At 39.5% G+C, this 20,014-nt stretch overlaps 2 protein-coding genes across 2 annotated transcripts in view; one reads left to right on the top strand and one right to left on the bottom strand.

The window, feature by feature from the left end:
• LOC124789979 (nodal modulator 3) overlaps positions 1-16,591 on the bottom strand; it is a 158,658-nt gene extending 142,067 nt beyond the window's left edge. The window contains exon 1 of the mRNA XM_047257524.1: positions 16,237-16,591. Coding sequence (XP_047113480.1) covers positions 16,237-16,367 — 131 coding nt within the window. The 5' untranslated portion in view covers positions 16,368-16,591. The remainder of the gene's footprint in view (positions 1-16,236) is intronic.
• A 48-nt stretch (positions 16,592-16,639) lies between these two features.
• The window catches only part of LOC124789989 (sorting nexin-17), an 87,484-nt gene continuing 84,109 nt past the window's right edge, over positions 16,640-20,014 (top strand). Inside the window, exons 1-2 of the mRNA XM_047257535.1 lie at positions 16,640-17,079; positions 17,242-17,434. Of these exons, the coding sequence (XP_047113491.1) occupies positions 17,020-17,079; positions 17,242-17,434 (253 nt within the window). The 5' untranslated portion in view covers positions 16,640-17,019. The remainder of the gene's footprint in view (positions 17,080-17,241; positions 17,435-20,014) is intronic.

Below are 20,014 nucleotides of genomic sequence, written 5' to 3'. Positions count from 1 at the left end.
GAGATTCCATCTCCAGTTCTGCCCTATGGCCTCTCACGAAAGGTGGGATAGTGCACCAAAACACCCCCTCATCACTTACCCCTACTCACCGGTGTGTGCAAGCCACATACTGCAGCCGCCATCGTCGGGCGATGAAATGGACATCAGTGCCGTCATTGGTGTTTAGTGTGACTAAAAATCTCAGTGCATTGTGCAATCAGTGCTTTTTTTTCATGGTACCAGTGCTTTTTTCAGTACCGTTTTTTTTTTTTTTCAATACTAGTGATTTCTTTCAGTACTACTGCATTTTTTCTGTACCCTGCATTTTTCTGTGCCTAGTGTTTTTAAGTACGTATGTGGCTTTCTCACCAATTGTATGGGAGTAGTTATGTAGCTTCACGATTTCAGAGAGTGCATGTCAATACAGTTCACATGTCGCTTATAGAGGCCATCGGTGTTTGTCCCCTGGTGGGCTGCGGTTAGCCGCCAAAGAAACAGTATCATTTAAGCAATCACAAATGAGTGCTTGTCCTATTCTGTAACCTGTATTACTGTTGTTCTTTCAGTGTGTTCAGTGCTACGCACAACCTGTACTTCTCTGTATCTTACGTTGACTCTATAAAGTACTGTGTTCCGTAAATCAGATTTGTTCTTGCTACGACACAGGACATCCACACTCTTTGGGAAGACTGCTTTCATGTTGAATGGAGTTTTTGTGAAAGTGTTACATGTGACTGTGGTGTGGAGAACAGTCAACAAAATATATTTTGGAGAACTGATCACTTAATGCATTTAAAACTTGTCTGGATGCCTTGCATGTAGTGACACTGAGTTCTGCTGTCTGGCAGTCAAATTTAAACAATAATTTGTGATTAATTATGTACCTATTAGTGTATGTTCAGAAAGGCTATAAGATGAAATTAATAATAATAATAACTCAAATACATGTGTCAATACACGTATGGTAATTATTCTAATAGATTGCTTTATGGGGAACAAATATGGGTGGGCCACTAATCAATCTGCACCATACACAGTGTGGTGAATCACAGCCTGCTACCATTTGGATCAAATGTTAGAAAGACGATGATCCATGATCTGTTATGAACACCTGTTGAAAAGATTATACGATGTAACTTTTCAAAAGGCTTCATTCAGCATGTTTTAATCTGAGAATCATTTGAAAAGTTTGCACCAGAAAAGATGTTTGATTGATATTTATTTTCAGTGCTTCTGATCTGTTGTAGCTTGTGGAGTAGTATTCTCTTGAAAAACTTATGCTAATTTAAAGAAATTTTTGCATTACAGAAAAGAGCTACTTGAATCATGTCTCACAGTGCTACAGGGGTACACTGCAAGTTCCTATTTGAAAAATGTTTATACTTACAGTAGCACCCTTATACACATACTGGTACAAATGTGCATCAATAATCAGTGCCAAGCTCAGAGATATAAAAACTAACAGCGACTATCATAGATACCACCATATAAGCCTGCAAAAATTTATCCAGGGGAAGCAAGACTCTAATAGCCACTTTTTATATACATGAGTTGGTCAGTTTTGAGGGGTATTATGAAAAAACTAAATTTTATAGGTGACAATAAATGTTTTTACACCAGAAAATTGATGATTATCCATTTCTAGAAGTCTATAAGAATTCTGTAATTTATAAAATCTCTGTATTCCAGACTCCAGGGGGAGCACATGCCCCCTTCCCGCTATGCACTGCAAATATCTATGATTATAATACTTGCAACTGTGCTTCACATTATGTGGAGTGACCAAGAAAAACTTGTACTCAAAGACATCAGAGCGACATTGGTGTCAAAATTTATAATGCACTGCCAGTATACATCAAGAGCTTGCAGAATGCGAGTAAAAAACATGTCAACTCGAGAAACAGTTTTACATTTTAAGTAAACAATTTAGCTTACAAAAATACAAATCATTTGTGAAACTGTTATGCATATTTTTATTTACAATGAGTATACTGTTGTTACAGTGTGAGTATTTACACAAGATTGTTACTGCTGTGGTTTTCTGTTTTCTTTGTTACAAATGTAGTTGTTACATATGCATCAAATTGATTAAGTGAGTCTGACATACAAAGAGTAATGAAGTGTTATGGATGAAGCTGTGTTGCTAGGAGTTCATGTGTTTATCTTTCTATAGGTAATAAATGTACTTCATGTTATAGTAATGTAATTGTTTACAGATCTCGTGCACGGTGTAATCTGTTCGTAGTACGTTCATGATGACATTACTGAGCATTCCTTATACAAACAAACGGTTGAGATATGGCAGTGTTAAGCTATATGATTTGCATTTGGAAGGAGAGCAACCAGACTTAGGTTTTCCATATTTTTCCTATGTCACTGAAGTGAATTCTGGGACGGTTCATTAGAAAAGTCTGTGGCCAATTACCCATCCCATTCTGTTTAATACTGGACAATTTTTTGTGTAGATGTTAAAATATTTTTGTAATATATTGGACAAATCCTTTCAGCATCTTTCTACATGATAGCTATATGGCCAAATCAATAACAACATGGACCGGACATCAATAATGGGCTAACAAGGAGAGGCCACCAATTGTGAAATTCAGATTCGATTCATACTGCGCATAATAAAAGCTCACGGCCAGAGGTGTAATGTGGCAAAGCACCAAGATGCACTTCTCAGACGCTGTCGAGAAAATCTACAGTTAAAAGAAACCGTTGCGGTGAAATACTCTCTGCGATTAATGATTTTTCTACAGCGCTTACTGCTGCGCCACGACGCTGTAGAAAATTATTAATCGTAGAGAGTATTTCACCGCAACGGTTTCTTTTAACTGTCGATTTTCTCGACAACGGCTGAGAAGTGCATCTTGGTGCTTTGCCACATTACACCTCTGGCCGTGAGCTTTTATTATGCGCAGTATGAATCGAATCTGAATTTCACAATTGGCGGCCTCCCCTTGTAAGTGTCAAAATTTTAAAAAATAAGTGAAATCCAAAAAACAAATCTAAATACCATTGTCAATAACTTCAAAACCAGGCTAAATGCCATGAGCATTGACAGTGGTGGCAACAAGATTCAGCAAGTGGCAGGAGAGACTGTATGTGCTGGCCCAGAGCTCAGACTAAAGTGTAAAATGGGCTAAGTGTGACCAAGTTTTTACAGTTCACTGTGAGTCTTGTCTACATTGTAAGATCTAACCTTATTCTTTGGATTAAAATCTGTTGACTATGCCTTCAGTTTGTTGTTTTCAGTCTTATTTTTGAGAGCATTTTGTACAAACAATGGATATAAGAAACAAGTAGAATCAATTTGAGATGAAATGAAACATCATGGAAGTGAAGGTAAACCTTACGTGTAACATAAAAACAAGTTTGCAGGTAGGAAAACTGAGCCTAAAGAAAAGATATGTGCCAAATATTTATTCTGACAGGAAGGATCCTTCCTGTCAGCACCAGCTTTTCTGAATTGCACAGGTGGGAACACCCCCCTGGCCTCAACCTACACTACTGCCCATTCTTCAGCCACCAATCCGCTTCTCTGCTTCCATTCCAGCACTACAGACATCATTCTATTCAATGCACCTATCAGTCTTTTATGCCTCCCCTATTTCTCTCCTTTCCACTCACTCCCCCCCCTCCCCAAATCTTTCAAATGCTCCTAGCAGCCATACCATGTCCCACCACATCCCTGTACTCTCCCACAAGCACCATTACATCTTCCCACACCCCTACTTTTCTATCCCTTCACCTCCTGGCCCTTGCCTCCTCCTTACCGTACATTGCCTTTTTCCATCAGGTGCAGTTGCTGTGCACAGTCTCATTTTGGTGGCCAGAGGCAGTTATCATGTGCGAGCTGTGCTTGTGTGTATGTGTGTGTGTGTTTTCTACTTTAGAAAAAGGCCTTTTCAACAAAAGTTCAAATCGTAGCAGTCTTTTTGTTGTGCCCATCTGCTACTCACCACCTCCTCCACATGGTGAGCAGCAGTCTATCACTTTCATAATATTATTGCTATTCCATGCTGGATTTCCACTGTTCAAAATATTTATTTATAATATTCAATGTTGTTATCTAATATTTGACCATATATATATATAAAGCGCTGGCAGGTCGATAGACACACTAACAAACACAAACAACGTGTATGTTTGTGTTTGTTTGTGTGTCTATCGACCTGCCAGCGCTCATCTTTGTTTTTAGATATATTTTTCCCACGTGGAATGTTTCCCTCTATTTTCAAAAAATATCTTTCCTAGTCTGTGTGATGTAAGATTCTAATTTTTGCTTTAAGTTAAGCTGCAAGTGTAAACTAGTAAGTTTTTGCATCCCACTTAAAGAGAGTCCTTTTCAACAACTTCTTTGCATTCACAGGTAATGTGAAGCAAAACTCAATTTGATGGATCTGATTGTTACTACTTCTGTATGGAGAAGGCATCGTGGTCAATATGATGTTGCAAAGGACAGAAAAGGCAAGCTATGGTTTGTTATTCATTGCCTGTTGAAGATGATGGCATTTGTTACGGCACAAAATAGTAAGGGGTAAAATCAGAAATTTTTTTTTTAAAGCTCAATCATGCTGCCTCAGGCATATTCAAGTCTGCCAGAGACAGAGGTGGAAGTAGGAAGTGAGTCATTATGTTGCAAGTGTGTCAGGTCGACGATATTGTCTGCCAAGTAAGGAATAAGCATTCAGCAGGAAAAAAAAGGACCAAAAACCAAAGCAAGTGAGACAAGCATATTCATTAGCTTGTAAGGCACGTTGCAAGAAACTGTATCTGTTAATTCAGATCATAAAGGAGTGACTGACACAGTAGTTAACAGCCTGTTAAGTGGATGTAGCAGAATAAGGTGGACAAATTTGGTTATTATGAACCAAACTTGGCATCACAGCCTCACACTAGCTCCCTTTAAGTACTCCAGCTCTTATCATCAGTTGATCACTGGGATTAATGGCCTTCATAGCACTAGCACCTGATTCCATAATTATGATACTATAGTGAATCTAAATCCTAGATCTCCAGCACAGTCTATAAACTAACCAAAGATGTTCTCCAGATGATGGCTTTCACTGAATGAACATCATTCCGCTTGCTGCCTACCATCTACAGATGGAACAAATGACCATCCTCCGACAACACCTCATCATAGAGTGCTGCCAATACAAGACTTCAACGTGCAAGCCAGCATCAGAGTCTCCTGGGTTCACATTCATGTTCAACACTCAGGTGCCTTCAGATTGTGAATGAACAACTGAACTCTTAATGATGTGTTAGCGGCATTGTTGACACTTCACAGATTCCCAACAGCTATCCCAACTTCGTGCAGAGGTGTCTCCCATTGGCACTTTTTGCAATAATGATAACTCTCCTGTCAGCCAAAATACAGTGAAGTATTGTTCAAATAAGTGCACAGTGAAAAGGTCCAAGGAAGTAAGGGGGTTACCTCTAATATACAGGGTGTTACAAAAAGGTACGGCCAAACTTTCAGGAAACATTCCTCACACACAAATAAAGAAAAGATGTTATGTGGACATGTGTCTGGAAATGCTTAATTTCCATGTTAGAGCTCATTTTAGTTTCGTCAGTATGTAATGTACTTCCTCGATTCACCGCCAGTTGGCCCAATTGAAGGAAGGTAATGTTGACTTTGGTGCTTGTGTTGACATGCCGCCCAACTGAAGGAAGGTAATGTTGACTTCGGTGCTTGTGTTGACATGTGACTCATTGCTCTACAGTACTAGCATCAAGCACATCAGTACGTAGGATCAACAGGTTAGTGTTCATCACGAACGTGGTTTTGCAGTCAGTGCAATGTTTACAAATGCGGTTGGCAGATGCCCATTTGTTGTATGGATTAGCACGGGGCAATAGCCGTGGCGCGGTATGTTTTTATCGAGACAGATTTCCAGAACGAAGGTGTCCCGACAGGAAGACGTTTGAAGCAATTGATCGGCATCTTAGGGAGCACAGAACATTCCAGCCTATGACTCGCGACTGGGGAAGACCTAGAACGACGAGGACACCTGCAGTGGATGAGGCAATTCTTCGTGCAGTTGACGATAACCCTAATGTCAGCGTCAGAGTAGATGCTGCTGTACAAGGTAACGTTGACCACGTCAGTGTATGGAGAGTGCTACGGGAGAACCAGTTGTTTCCGTACCATGTACAGCGTGTGCAGGCACTATCAGCAGCTGACTGGCCTCCATGGGTACACTTCTGCGAATGGTTCATCCAACAATGTGTCAATCCTCATTTCAGTGCAAATGTTCTCTTTACAGATGAGGCTTCATTCCAACGTGATCAAATTGTAAATTTTCACAATCAACATGTGTGGGCTGACGAGAATCCGCACGCAATTGTGCAATCACGTCATCAACACAGATTTTCTGTGAACGTTTGGGCAGGCATTGTTGGTGATGTCTTGATTGGGCCCCTTGTTCTTCCACCTATGCTCAATGGAGCACATTATCATGATATCATACGGGATACTCTACCTGTGCTGCTAGAACATGTGCCATTACAAGTACGACACAACATGTGGTTCATGCACGATGGAGCTCCTGCACATTTCAGTCAAAGTGTTCATACGCTTCTCAACAACAGATTCGGTGACCGATGGATTGGTAGAGGCAGACCAATTCCATGGCCTCCACACTCTCCTGACCTCAACCCTCTTGACTTTCATTTATGGGGGCATTTGAAAGCTCTTGTCTACGCAACTCCGGTACCAAATGTAGAGACTCTTCGTGCTCATATTGTGGACGGCTGTGATACAATACGCCATTCTCCAGGGCTGCATCAGCGCATCAGGGATCCCATGCAACGGAGGGTGGATGCATGTATCCTCGCTAACGGAGGACATTTTGAACATTTCCTGTAACAAAGTGTTAGAAGTCATGCTGGTACGTTCTGTTGCTGTGTGTTTCCATTCCATGATTAATGTGATTTGAAGAGAAATAATAAAATGAGCTCTAACATGGAAAGTAAGCGTTTCCGGACACATGTCCACATAACATATTTTCTTTCTTTGTGTGTGAGGAATGTTTCCTGAAACACACACACATTGCATCAGCCAAATGCACAATGCCAGTGCAGCATTTCAGCAGGGCAATTATGGGGGCGACGGATGTGTTGCACTATCTGCACAGTTCAGAGAAGCTGGTAGTGGAGGGAAGGGGATCTTCACGACCTGGACCGAGGAGTTGCCACTGAAACTGACCATGATGTCTCACCAGGTGGAAAACTTTAATCTTGGCAACATTTTGGCAGTGGCCATTAATCTTGGTAGATAGCAGGCTGGTGACAACTGCACCGCCCCCCCCCCCCCCAACCTCTTTCATTTCAGAGTAGCACTTGCACCCTATGCTATGTCCTCAATTATTTGATGGATGTATTCTGATGTTTGTCTTTCCCTGCATTTTTTACCCTCTACAGCTCCCTTTAGTACCATGGATATTATTCATTGATGCTGTAACACATGTCCTATCATCCTGTCCCTTCTTCTTGTCTGTGTTTTCCATAAGTTCCTTTCTTCACCAACTGTGCGGAGAATCTCTTCATTCCTTATCTTATCAGTCCACTGATTTTCAAAGTTCTTCTATAGCACCACATCTCAAACGCTTTGTTTTTCTTCTGTTCTAGTTTTGCCTCAATGCATGTTTCAATACCATACGTTTCCGTGCTCCAAACATACATTCCCAGAAATTTTTTTCACATATTAAGGCCTAAGTCTGATACCAGTAGATTTATTTTGGCCACGAATGGTCTCTCTGCCTGTGCTTGTCTGCTTTTTTTATGTTAAGTTTCTTGCTAGTCTTATTACTTTCGTCTTTTTGTGGTTTACTCTCAATCCCCATTCTGTACTTATTAGACAGTTCATTCCATTCGATAGATCCTGTAATTCTTCTTCACTTTCACTTATGACAGCACTGTCATCAGTTAATCTTATTACGGATAACCTTTCACCCTATGGATATCCTTTCACTCTCAATTTTAATTGCACTCTTGAACCTTTTTTTTAGTCCGTCATCGCTTTTTTATGTATACATTGAACAGAAGGGGCAAGAGACTGTGTCCCTGCCTTATATCCCTTTTAATCAAAGCATTCATTCTTGGTCTTCCAATCTTAGTGTTCCCTCTCAATACTTGCACATATTGCATATCATTAGGTCTTGCCCCATGGCTTACTCCTGTTCTTCTCAAAATTTCAAACATCTTGCACCATTTCACACGGCTGAATGTTTTTCCTTGATTGACAAATCCTATGAGCATATCTTGATTTTACATCAGTCTTGCTTCCATTATCAAGTGCAAAGTTAGAACTGTCTCTCTGGTGCTTTTACCTTTCATAAAGTCAAACTGATTAGCATCCAACAGATCCTCAATTTTCTTTCCCATTCTTCTGTATGTTACTTCTGTCAGCAGCTTGGATGCATGATATGTTAAGCTGATTGTGTGATAATTTCTGCACCTAGGCTGTCACATTCCCCAAAGATTTTCGAAATTCTCACAGAATGTTATCTATCCCTTCTGCTTTATTTGCTCTCTAGCATTCTAGAGCTCTTTTAAATGTTGACTCTAATACTGGATCCCTTATGTGTTCCTCATCAACTTTAGTTTCTTCTTCTATCAATTCATCAGACAAGCCCTCCCCATAGAGGCCTTCAATGTACTCTTTCCACTTATGCAGACCTTCCTCAGCATTTAAGAGTGAAATTGACATTACATTCTTAATGTTATCACTCATGCTTTTAATTTCATTGATCATCATTCTGACTTTTCTATATGCCATGTCAACCTATCTGATGATCACTTCTTTTTCGATTTCTTCACATTTTTCCTGCAATACTTTCACCTTGGCTGCCCTGCACTTTTATTTATTCATTCCTCCTGTCATTGATCAATTGAAGTATTTCTTCTGTTACCTAAGGTTTCTTCCTTGTACCTATGTCTGACCATTCAACATCTGAGACTGGCCTTTTTATAGATGTCCATTTCCCTTCAACTGAACTGCCTACTGTGATAGGGAAAATCACAGTATCCACATCCTTAGCAAACTTCAAATGCAACACTTCCTTCCACACTGATTCCTCTGTATGATTCTCTTAAACCTCAGTCTACTCTTCATCATTCCTAAATTGTGACCTGAGTCTACATCTACTCCTGGGTATCCCTTAATCTCCAACGCATGATTTCAGGATATGTGTGACCATGATGTAATCTGGCTGAAATCTTTCTGTTTCTCTGGGTCTTTACCACATACACAACATCCTCTTGCACTCCCTGAACAAATTATTCACTATCACCATCCACAGTTTATTGCAAAACTCAATTAGTTTTTCTTCTTTCTCATTCCTGCTATCTAACCCTTTCTTCTGGTACTTCCCTACAACTGCATTCCAGTCCCCCATGATAATTTTCATCTCCATTTACATATTGAATTACCTATGCAATATCCCTATATACTTTCTCTCTCTGTCTTTCTCTCAAATTCTGCTTGTGACATTGGCACATACACCTAAACTATTGATGTTGCAACTGGTTTGATGCTAAATCTGATGTGAACAACCCTACATCTACATTTATACTCCGCAAGCCACCCCAACGGTGTGTGGCTCACTTTCTGCCATGCTTTCCTATTCACAATCACTCCTACTGTCACAACAGCATTTTCTGCTGTTGTTGACATTACCCTAAATTCCTCAGAACGAAAATCCTTATTTTCTTTCAATTTTACTTCACTGAACCCACTACAGCCTATTGACTCTTTGTGTTTCAATTTTCAGGCTTTCTAGCTTTCTTACTATGTTCAAACATCTGACATTCCATGCTCTGAGTCAGGAAAGGGTCCCTTCATTGGTTATTCCATTTTTCTCTCACGGTCATCTCCCCTTGGCAGTTCCCTCCTGGAGATCTCAATGGGAGAGAAATCCAGAATCTTTTGCCCATGAAGAGACCATCACAACACTTTTTCAGCTATGGACCACATGTCCTGTGGATACACATCATGTGTCTTTAATGCAGTGGTTTCCACTGCCTTCTGCATCTTCATGCCATTAATCACTGTATTTTTGAGGCAGTTTCCCAACCTAGAGGCAAGAGAGTGTTCCGAGCAACTGTCCGCTCCTGCATTCTTTTTGACAGTGTCGTTGGTAATGTGTGGGTGCCTCCTTCTGCCAGAAGTCTTTGCCTGCTATTGTTGATGATCTTTATACAAAATTTAATCAGCTGTTGGTCTGAGCCCGGGACCCATGATATTTTGTTTACTGATCAAAGATGCCACCCCTAGACCACAGGTTCAGCAATGGTGGTCATACTGAAATAAAAAGCTGTGACTCTGTCACAGGCTTACCTAACCCATCATAGGCCAGGCCATCTATGGAAGCAGTCACGTCATATATCAACGCTGTTGCAAACACTACAACAGAGTTAGTATATGTCAACCAGGGTGAATGGTCATCACAAACTGCTGTCAAGAACAAAGTTGATTGCCTGGTCACACAACATGCAGCTCAGCATAACATGCTCAATTTCAATAGTTGCTTCACAACCTGGGCCATCTGGATCCCTCCCTCCACCACCACCTTCTCTGAACTACACAGATGGGACTTATCCGTGCAACTTCTCTTTCTCTCCCATAATTGCCCTGGCCTCAATTTCCGGTAACTCGTTGTCCATGAACCCTCCAGCCAACAGTTTCCCTTTCCTCTGTTCAGTCACCCTCTCACAAATTCATGTCCCGATATCACCTTCAGCATATGCCACTCCACACTGGCTTCAACATCTTATGTTCGTATTTGCCTCATTTTTCTTAATAAATGTATGGCACTTAACATATTCTACATTTTTTCCTATAAAATATTACTTTTTATTCGTAAGAGGAATTAAGTTTTAAAATGCCACAACAATGGGAATCTCACCAGGATTCTAGCAACACAGTCCATGATACAACTGCCTGCCAGGCCAGTTTACCAAGAAACGTGAACAGTGCTAAACCTTGGTAGAGGTAGACTCACAGCATTCAATGGAACAACAGGCATGTGACATTACTTAAGAACATTGTTTAATATGTATTACAATGTGACTGGTTCCTCTAACAGATTAACTGGTAAAATTAGGGATTCATAATATTCCCCAACCTGAACTTCTTGTACTTGATGTATGACAATGGCATCAGTGCATTCAACTTCCCCACTGCCTTACAAGAAGCATCTGGTAGTGCTTTCCTAACTCACAACCAAACTGTCATCTTCAACCTAACTTAGAACTTGGGCTGCATTTCACTACAGGTTGGTCTGCCATCACAAACTCCATTCCAAAAAATAATACAGATGGACTATTCCATGCCAACTGATCTAATTTCGAAAAAGTTCCTGCACGATCATGACGGATTTTGCTGAAATTTTGTGTGAGGATTCGCACATGTTCCCAATAAACATTGGTAAAGTTTTACTTGCGAAATATAATACTTAATGAGTTATAGTCATTTGTTTGACCCCGTAGACAACTTAAAAAAGTGAACCCCTGAGTTTTCAGGAACTTTGAGACATAATATCTCCGGCAATATTTTCTTGAAAGAAACAAAACTTGGCCATCTCGTACAACTTTTTTTTCCTCTCTTAAGCAAAATAATAATAATAAGAATAAAATATTTCTTGAGCAATTTTCACATGGATACTTCAAAGCGAAGTCAGCTGAAAAAGTAGATGCTTTAAAAAATTTGAAGTTTAGTTTTTATATCTCCGGAAGTAACTGCAGGATAAGCCTGAAACTTTGTGCATAACACTTATCAATACAAGGTTTTGGAATATAAAATTTCATTCTCCTGTTGCTTTCCATTAGAAATTGGGGGGGGGGGGGGGGGGAGGTGGCTTTTTTAGTTCACTTTTACAAAAAATAAGTTTCCGCATTTAAAATACACTAATATTCCACTGGTACTCAAATCCGTTATCCTTTACTGTAATCTTCAATTGTTTAGTACTCTCCAGTGAAGGTAATATCAAAAGTCTTGATAGCTGCAAAGTAAGAGAGAATCAGAACAACCCGAAAAATTTCAGAAAGGGGTGTCTTGTCATGGCTCCTCATGACATATTACAGTCTGTTTTTCTGCTATGATAACTACAGAATCAAATTAGTTATAAACTTCAAAACTTAATTGTGTGTTACCTAGGTACTGGACATCATGGTAGTAAAATTGTTGTGTAACAGCTGCAATGCACATCATATAAACTGACTTCAAGTTTTAAACCACTGTCAAACTGGGTAAGTTTTCACACAGTTCATAGCAATCTGCCTGACATTTGTTTGAAAGGATTCATGTTACAGAGAATTTTGAGTGCACACATCAAAAAAAGTTTTGCATCACCTCGGTTCGAAGAGTTCTGGAATCTGTACAGAAAACTGGAACAGAGATCAACATAAACATTTCCACCCTCTTTATTGCTCATGAAAACCAACACATTGCATGTTGTACCACCATACAGTGAGACCTTCAGACATGGTGGTCCAGATTACTGTACACACTGGTACCTCCAATACCCAGTAGCACGTCCTCTTGCGCTGATGCATGTCTGTATTTGTTGTGGCATACTATCCACAAGTTCATCACGGCACTGTTGGTCCAGACTGTCCCACTCTTCAACGGCGATTCAATGTAGATACCTCAGAGTGGTTGGTGGGACACGTCGTCCATAAACAGCCCTTTTCAATCTATCCTAGGCATGTTCGATAGGGGTCATGTCTGGAGAACATGCTGGCCACTCTAGTCGAGTGATATCATTATCCTGAAGGAAGACATTCACAAGATGTGCACGATGGGGACATGAATTGTCGTCCATGAAAAAGAATGCCTCACCAATATGCTACTGATATGGCTGCACTATCGTTTGGAGGATGGCATTCACTTATCGTACAACCGTTATGGTGCCTTCCATGACCACCAGGGGTATATGTTGGCCACACATAATGCCACCCTAAAACAGGAGGGAACCCCACACCTTGCTGCACTCGCTGGACATTGTGACTAAGGCGTTCAGCCTGACTGGGTTACCTCCAAACACGTCTCCAACGATTCTCTGGTTGAAGGCATATGCCACACTCATCGGTGAAGAGAATGTGACCCAATTGTGAGCGGTCCATTCGGCATGTTGTTGGGCCCATTTTTACTGCACTGCATAATGTCGTGGTTGCAAAGATGGACCTCGTCATGGACATCGGGAGTGAAATTGTGCATCATGCAGCATATTGCACACAGCCTGAGTAATAAAATGACTTCCTGTGGCTGCACAAAAAGAATTATTCAACATGGTGGTGTTGCTGTCGAGGTTCCTCTGAGCCATAATCTGTAGGTAGCGGTCATCCACTGCAGTAGTACCACTTGGGCGGCCTGAGTGAGGAATGTCATTGACAGTTCCTGTCTCTCTATATCTCCTCCACGTCTGAACAACTTTACTTTGGTTCACTCCAAGACGCCTGGACACCTCCCTTGTTGTGAGCCCTTCCTGCCACAGAGTAACAATGCGGATGCAATCGAACCACGGTATTGACCGTCTAGGCCTGGTTGAACTACAGACAACATTCCTGGTGGAATGACTGGAACTTATTGGTTGTCGGACCCCTCCATCTAATAGGCGCTGCTCATGCATGGTTGTTTACATCTTTCGATTGGTTCAGTGACATCTCCGAACAGTCAAAGGGGCTGTGTCTGTGACACAATATCCATGCAGGTGCACAAAGCTTATTAAACCACCCTTCTCCTCAGCGAAAGTCTCTCACTTATTTCCAATCCACCATTCTTTTTCAGGAATGCACGCAGCATACTCTCAGGGCTAGAGGTCTCATGTTAATGTATCTCTTTCTTTACTACCACTAATTCTGGCCAGAAAAGATGATGCATTATTTGGAAATCTGTTGACCTGAATTGCTGTTTCATCGATTGGCAAAAAAATGCTGATTTTTCTAGTTCCTGCTACAGTATGCCCATGTTAAAGCCACTCTTCTTGTTAACACTTTATTTCATTCAATGTTTTCTTTGCGCACGAAAGCAAATTTAATGTTCTTAATGCAAAAGCGAAACAGATCAGATTTGCAGTCAGGACAATATGCTTCATGAATTTTTGAAAAAGAGTGGAAAACTGGAAATATCTGAGAGAATTCTGCTGAGAAGAAGAATGCTTTAATAAGCTTTACACACCCACATGGTGCATAAAATTCATTTTGTTTGCCATCACGTGGTGACAAGTCCTGGGTTCTAGAACAGTGCTTTATTACAGCAATTCCAGTATTCTCAGTGACATTTACATCTACATTCTGCAAACCATTTTGAGGTGCATGGCAGAGGGTATATCCCATTGTACCAGTTATTAGAGTTTCTTCCTGTTCCATTCACATACGTAGTGTGGGAAGAATGACTGAATGCATCAGTGCATGCAGTAATTGTTCTAATCTTATCCTCAAGAACATTATGTGACAATTTCATCAAGTTTAGAACACAGTCTTTCCAGTCAATATTGTTTAAAAGAGTCTGCAGTAGAAGTGGGCTAAACATATCCATTTTTACAAAAATCATCAACTCTTTCCTCATTTTGCAAACTACTGGAGATCAGTAGGGGAACTAAATTTTAACTTCTAAAACATTGTATTGGTAAGTCACTGTATACAAAGATTCAGATTAATCCTGCAACTAACTACCAGAGATACAAAATGCTAACTTCTGGAGATATAAAATGCTAAACTTCTAATTTCTTCAAGTGTCTATTTATTCAGCTGACTTTGCTTCAAATTATCCATATAAAAACTGATCAAGAAATATTTCTATTACTATTACTTTGCTTACGAGTGTGCAAAAAGTAGTACAAGATGGTATAGTTTTGTTGCTTTCAATAAAATATTGCCAGAGATATTTTGTCTCAAAGCTGCCGAAAACTCGGCAGAGTACTTTTGATAGTTGTTCAATAGGGTACAAAAAATTTCAGCAAAATTTGCCATGGTCTAATAGGCAGCCTCTAGATCACTTGGCATGGAATTACCTAATGAAAAACAAATAAGGTATTGAATCTTCGTGCCAGACCGGGACTTGAACAGAGCCATTCACGTATTACTCACAAACAGACCTCACACTTCACTTCTGGCAGCTCCTATTCTCCAAGCTTCACTTAAGTTCTGTGAAACTTGCATGACCAGTGATACTGGAAGAAAGGATATTGTAGGAAATGGCTTTGCCATAGTCTGTGAGATTTTTCCACGGATTCGGAAAACAAATACTGTCAGTGTTCTGTGTCTGATTGTGCATGTGTGACATCACAAACCACATCATTATTATGTAAGGAGTCAAAAATCATTGTCTGTTATCTGTAGGGTCAATTGACCATCTATATGCACATAATGAGAATTAGAACACAAGTCATAGATTTGTCTGTTATCTACTACAGCTGTTCAGAATTTACTTTGCAGTTTTGCTTAAATATAGTGCACAAGCACAGACAACATGCTATGCTACAAATCAACCTGTTACCATAATTTTTATTATGAATTCACATTCGTTTGCCTCACCAACACACAAACAAATTGAGTTCCTTCGACCTAATCTGGAGCTTGGCATACACTATAGATCAGACTGCCACCACAATATAGACTTTAGTGGCGACAGCACGGCGTGGTGTCCATCAATTAGAAGGTAAACATGTGTGCATCAATCAGAATTAGGACAAAAGTTACGTATTTAATCTCCCTTGCATTTTTTTTGTAGTTTCTGTATATAATATGCATCACAATACTAAGAGAATATGGGATTTCTAAATTTATCTTGGAGTTTTTGTTTTTACTGCAAAACAAACATTAAATGGGGAAAACGTGTTAAATATGGCGCGAATATAAACATTAGGCTATGCTAACAATGTCTGCTACCTCAATATTTATTTGACATTCACATCCGACTCACAGCATACTCCTAATCTAATTATTACTTTCCAACATAATCTGGATATCGGAATAGGATAAAAGAGTAATCTGTCCTAAAGCCAAGATTTCAAGGGCGGGAGGGGGGTCCAATAACACACTCCAGCGTAGAAGTAGTCATCGTAACAAATGTAAGCATCCCAGTCGCTGTATGGAATTGGGTTTCAACGCAGGAAATAAGCATTAAATTTGAGCAAAAGAATTTTGCATGTCATCAGTTTTGATGGCAACAAACGAAATGATACGGACAATGTCTGTTTAAGTTGACAGGAATGAACGTATAGTACTTAAATATTCACTCACAGTTTCACTTCCACATCGGAGAAGTTAATGTCTATGTCACTTTTCACAAACCCGCCGCATCCCAGTATTTCGTCTCCAGAGGCGCGTATCACCAATGCTAGCATGACACTGCACAGAATTCTAAACTGCATTTTTCGGCTTGTTCTTGTTGCCGAAGACGCGAATTCAGTGCCGAAAACTCTGTTCACAAATATTTCTTTTTTACAAACTATGCTTCGATTATGCTTCACGCAACAATACACGTCTGGCTATTTTTGTATTAACATTGTTCTTCACAGCACACAGTTTTTACACCATCCCCATACCACTCTTCGGCCGCTCCACGTTCTCGTGTTTATCAAAGAACAGCACTTCATCAAGATACTCCTATTACGTGGAGAACAGCTGATGTTTCCAAATAAACAGCTGTGGCTGTGGGAGTGCAGTTGTGCCAATAGGATTGTTTTTGAACGACGTACACAAATCTATTTGCTGACGTCGCTGAAGGATATCAATATGTTTGACATACACAATCTGTATACCACTGTAGGCTTATAAAACTAAAGTGAAGAAGACTTAGCGTTAGCCATGATTTTAATTTTTGACATTGGACGAAATGGGTCCCGCTAGCCGAGAATTATTACCAATGTTGGCTAGTAGCCTAGTTTAGACGAAATTAGTCGGGGGGTGGCATGGTGTTGTGGAATATTAGTCAATTTTTGTGATGTGCTTTAATTGTTTTTTGTTGCATTTCGTTACTTTATAACAATGGTTTAGTGTTATGTAAGTTACAAATCCCCCAAAATGCATTTCTCTATCCCTGATACGGAAGAATTCACCGACGATGGGAATTCGACGTATATGGTAATGCTTATTTGTCAAAAATGCTTGTATCATTAAATTGTTTGGCGTTGCGTAATCTTCATGCACAAGTCTAGGAGTTAGTAGCGCGAGACAAACGCCTACAATTGAAGTTTGTTATTCCGATGTAAATTATTTTTGTATTGTTTTTGTGTCATTTTTCAGGGGTACAACATACACGTGAACGGAGTGTTTCATTGTTCAGTGCGATATCGCCAGTTGCACAACCTTCATGAGCAACTGAAAAAGGAATTTGGGGTGAATAATTTACCAACATTTCCACCAAAAAAACTTCTACCATTATCATCCAGCCAGCTGGAAGAACGGCGAGCTTTATTAGAAAAATACATTCAAGCAAGTAAGATATAGCATTATCTATAAGTGATGGCTTTACAACGTTTGATTTGCACATGTCATCTTCACAGCACAGAACTGATCACATAGTTATGGCCACCAGAAAACTGTTATGCAACAAACCACTGTATACTGCTAGGAATCCACAAAGCAGTCTTATATCAATTCAAACGAAATGTGCCTCAAAATAGAAAGTTGACTTCCCTTATTTGTACCACCTCTTGCCACACTCCTTCAAGAGAGTATCTGAAAATGCTTTGACAGTGGTATAAGCTTTTGTTTGCAACTGTAACATCATGCATATGAACTATTTTAGCAACAAACTCACTCATGTATCAGAAATATAATCTGAGTTCTTCAGTGCTTTGCCTCAGATGCTACTAGTGGGTATGTTATTACTGTTTCTCTTCTGTTTGATTAAGAAGTCATCCCACCATCCGCTTTAAACTACAGCATTATGTGAAATCTTTACATCATAGTAGCTTTGCATTCTGCATGAGATATTTTTGCATGATGCACCTATTTATGAAACATCCATATTGACTTGAGCTGTGTAAAATGTACAACTGTGTGAAATTAAATGACAAATCCAGTAAGTTGTACGGATCACACTGTTTAAAAATATCATCATTTGGAATGAGAAATGGATGATAAAAGACATTTGCCACCTGTCACTCAATGTTTCTTTCATATGACAAGTAGTAGTCTTCTCACACATGTCAAAATTCCACTCAGAAGTTTTTCATTTATTAAATACATCATTTATTATATCACTGATACATAATGTATTAGATTCTAATATATAGGCCTACAGTATCAACAATGTTAAGAATAGATGTGGCATTACTGGTGTTATTTATTTATTTATTTATTTATGAGTTCCATAGATCCTTGACATGAGTGTGTCACCAAGATGCAGAATTTTCAAAAACTACAAACCAGAATGATTGCAGGAGAAAGTGGTTCACAAAGGGAAATTCCAGTAAACTTCTGAATAGGGAGTACTGTAACACCGTACCGACAGTTTATGTAATAAAACAAAAACAGTATGGAAAGTGATAAAAAAGAGAGAGAGGCAAGAGAGGATGCATACAGCATCGAAGTGCATCCATCAAACAGCAGCATTGTAGCTGAAGATGAAATAATTACAAGTATCCTCAACAACCTTTTTTTGACTGTAGTGAATCTAATTGGTTGTAAAATGATTATAGTTGAAGCCATAAACCTTTTACAAAAATTGGTGCTAGACAAAATTAGCCAGATGCATGTGAGACTGAGAAGGTGATAAGCAAAATGAAAAATAAATATGCCACTGACGTGGACAATATATAAATCAAAGTACTTAAGGACTGCTGGAAATTTATGTTTAAAGTTCTCTATCACATATTTAATGAGTCTCTAAATCAAGGTCTCTTCCTAGTAAACTCAAATATGTAATTGTCAAACTACTGTTCAAGAAAGATGATAAAGCTGTATTTTCCAACTACTAGGAAAACCTAACCATTTTAATTGCTAACAAGTCTTTCTAAAATTGTAGAGAAGCTGATGTGCATGAGCATAATGGATCACTTGAATAAACACAATACTCTAAATAAAAGTCAGTTTGGATTCCAAAAGAGTATTTTAATTGAGCAGGTCATTTTTTTCCATTTTCTAAACAACTCCTTGAAAGGATAAACAATAAAATGTAACCAGTTTGGAACTTCTGTGATCTGTCTAAAGCATTCAGGTGTGTAGATCACAAACGTCTACTTAAGAAGGCTGATCACTGCGGCTTAAATGATAATGATAATTCTACTTAAGAAGGCTGATCACTGTGGCTTAAATGATAAAGTAGGGATGCAGGCTCAGGTATATTTAAAAGACAGAAGCCAGAAGGTGGTGTTGAATAATTCTGCAGTGGCACCTGCCTGTTCCAGATGGGGCACCTTGAAAATGGGAATGCTGCTGGACTCAGTTCTTGTTCCGTTACTTTTCTTAATCTTTATCAGTGTACTGCCATAGTGTATGAACCAACAAGCACACTTCACCTTATATGCAGATGACACAACCATTATGATTGACAAAGCACCCAACTGCAGTCTAGAGAGCACTGTGACATCTATATTCAAAGAAACTGTAGATTGGTTCACTTTAAATGGTCCTTCCCTCGATGTTAACAAGTCTCACTTTATACAGTTGCACACAGCACACAAAAAAGGTGGATGTGAAATAAAATTGGTGACAAAGTAATATTTAGAGTGGGGTCTTCCAAATTCCTGGGGTTGCATAATGACAACAACCTAAAAGGATCAGTTTGATCTGTGTAAAAAACTGAATGCGGCAGCATTTGTTTTCACCCATTTGCATCTGTTTGTGATGTGGGAACAATCAAAGATGATTGCCTTCCATACTTCCATTCACTGGCAAAACCATTCAGAAGTAAATAAAGTTCTTATTGAGTAGAAGAGGGTCATCAGAATTATGAGTAGAGTTCACCCTAGAGGCTTTTGCAGAAATTTGTTGAAACAGCTGGAGATCCTCACCATGACATGCCAATACATTTTTTCATTTAACCCTGTGGTGCATGAATTTCACTGCAGTG

The sequence above is a fragment of the Schistocerca piceifrons genome, chromosome 1 (assembly GCF_021461385.2).
Source record: "Schistocerca piceifrons isolate TAMUIC-IGC-003096 chromosome 1, iqSchPice1.1, whole genome shotgun sequence".
Classification (NCBI taxonomy): domain Eukaryota; kingdom Metazoa; phylum Arthropoda; class Insecta; order Orthoptera; family Acrididae; genus Schistocerca; species Schistocerca piceifrons.
The sequence above is the reverse complement of the archived record's forward strand: the minus strand, read 5'-3'. Positions and strand labels throughout refer to the sequence as shown.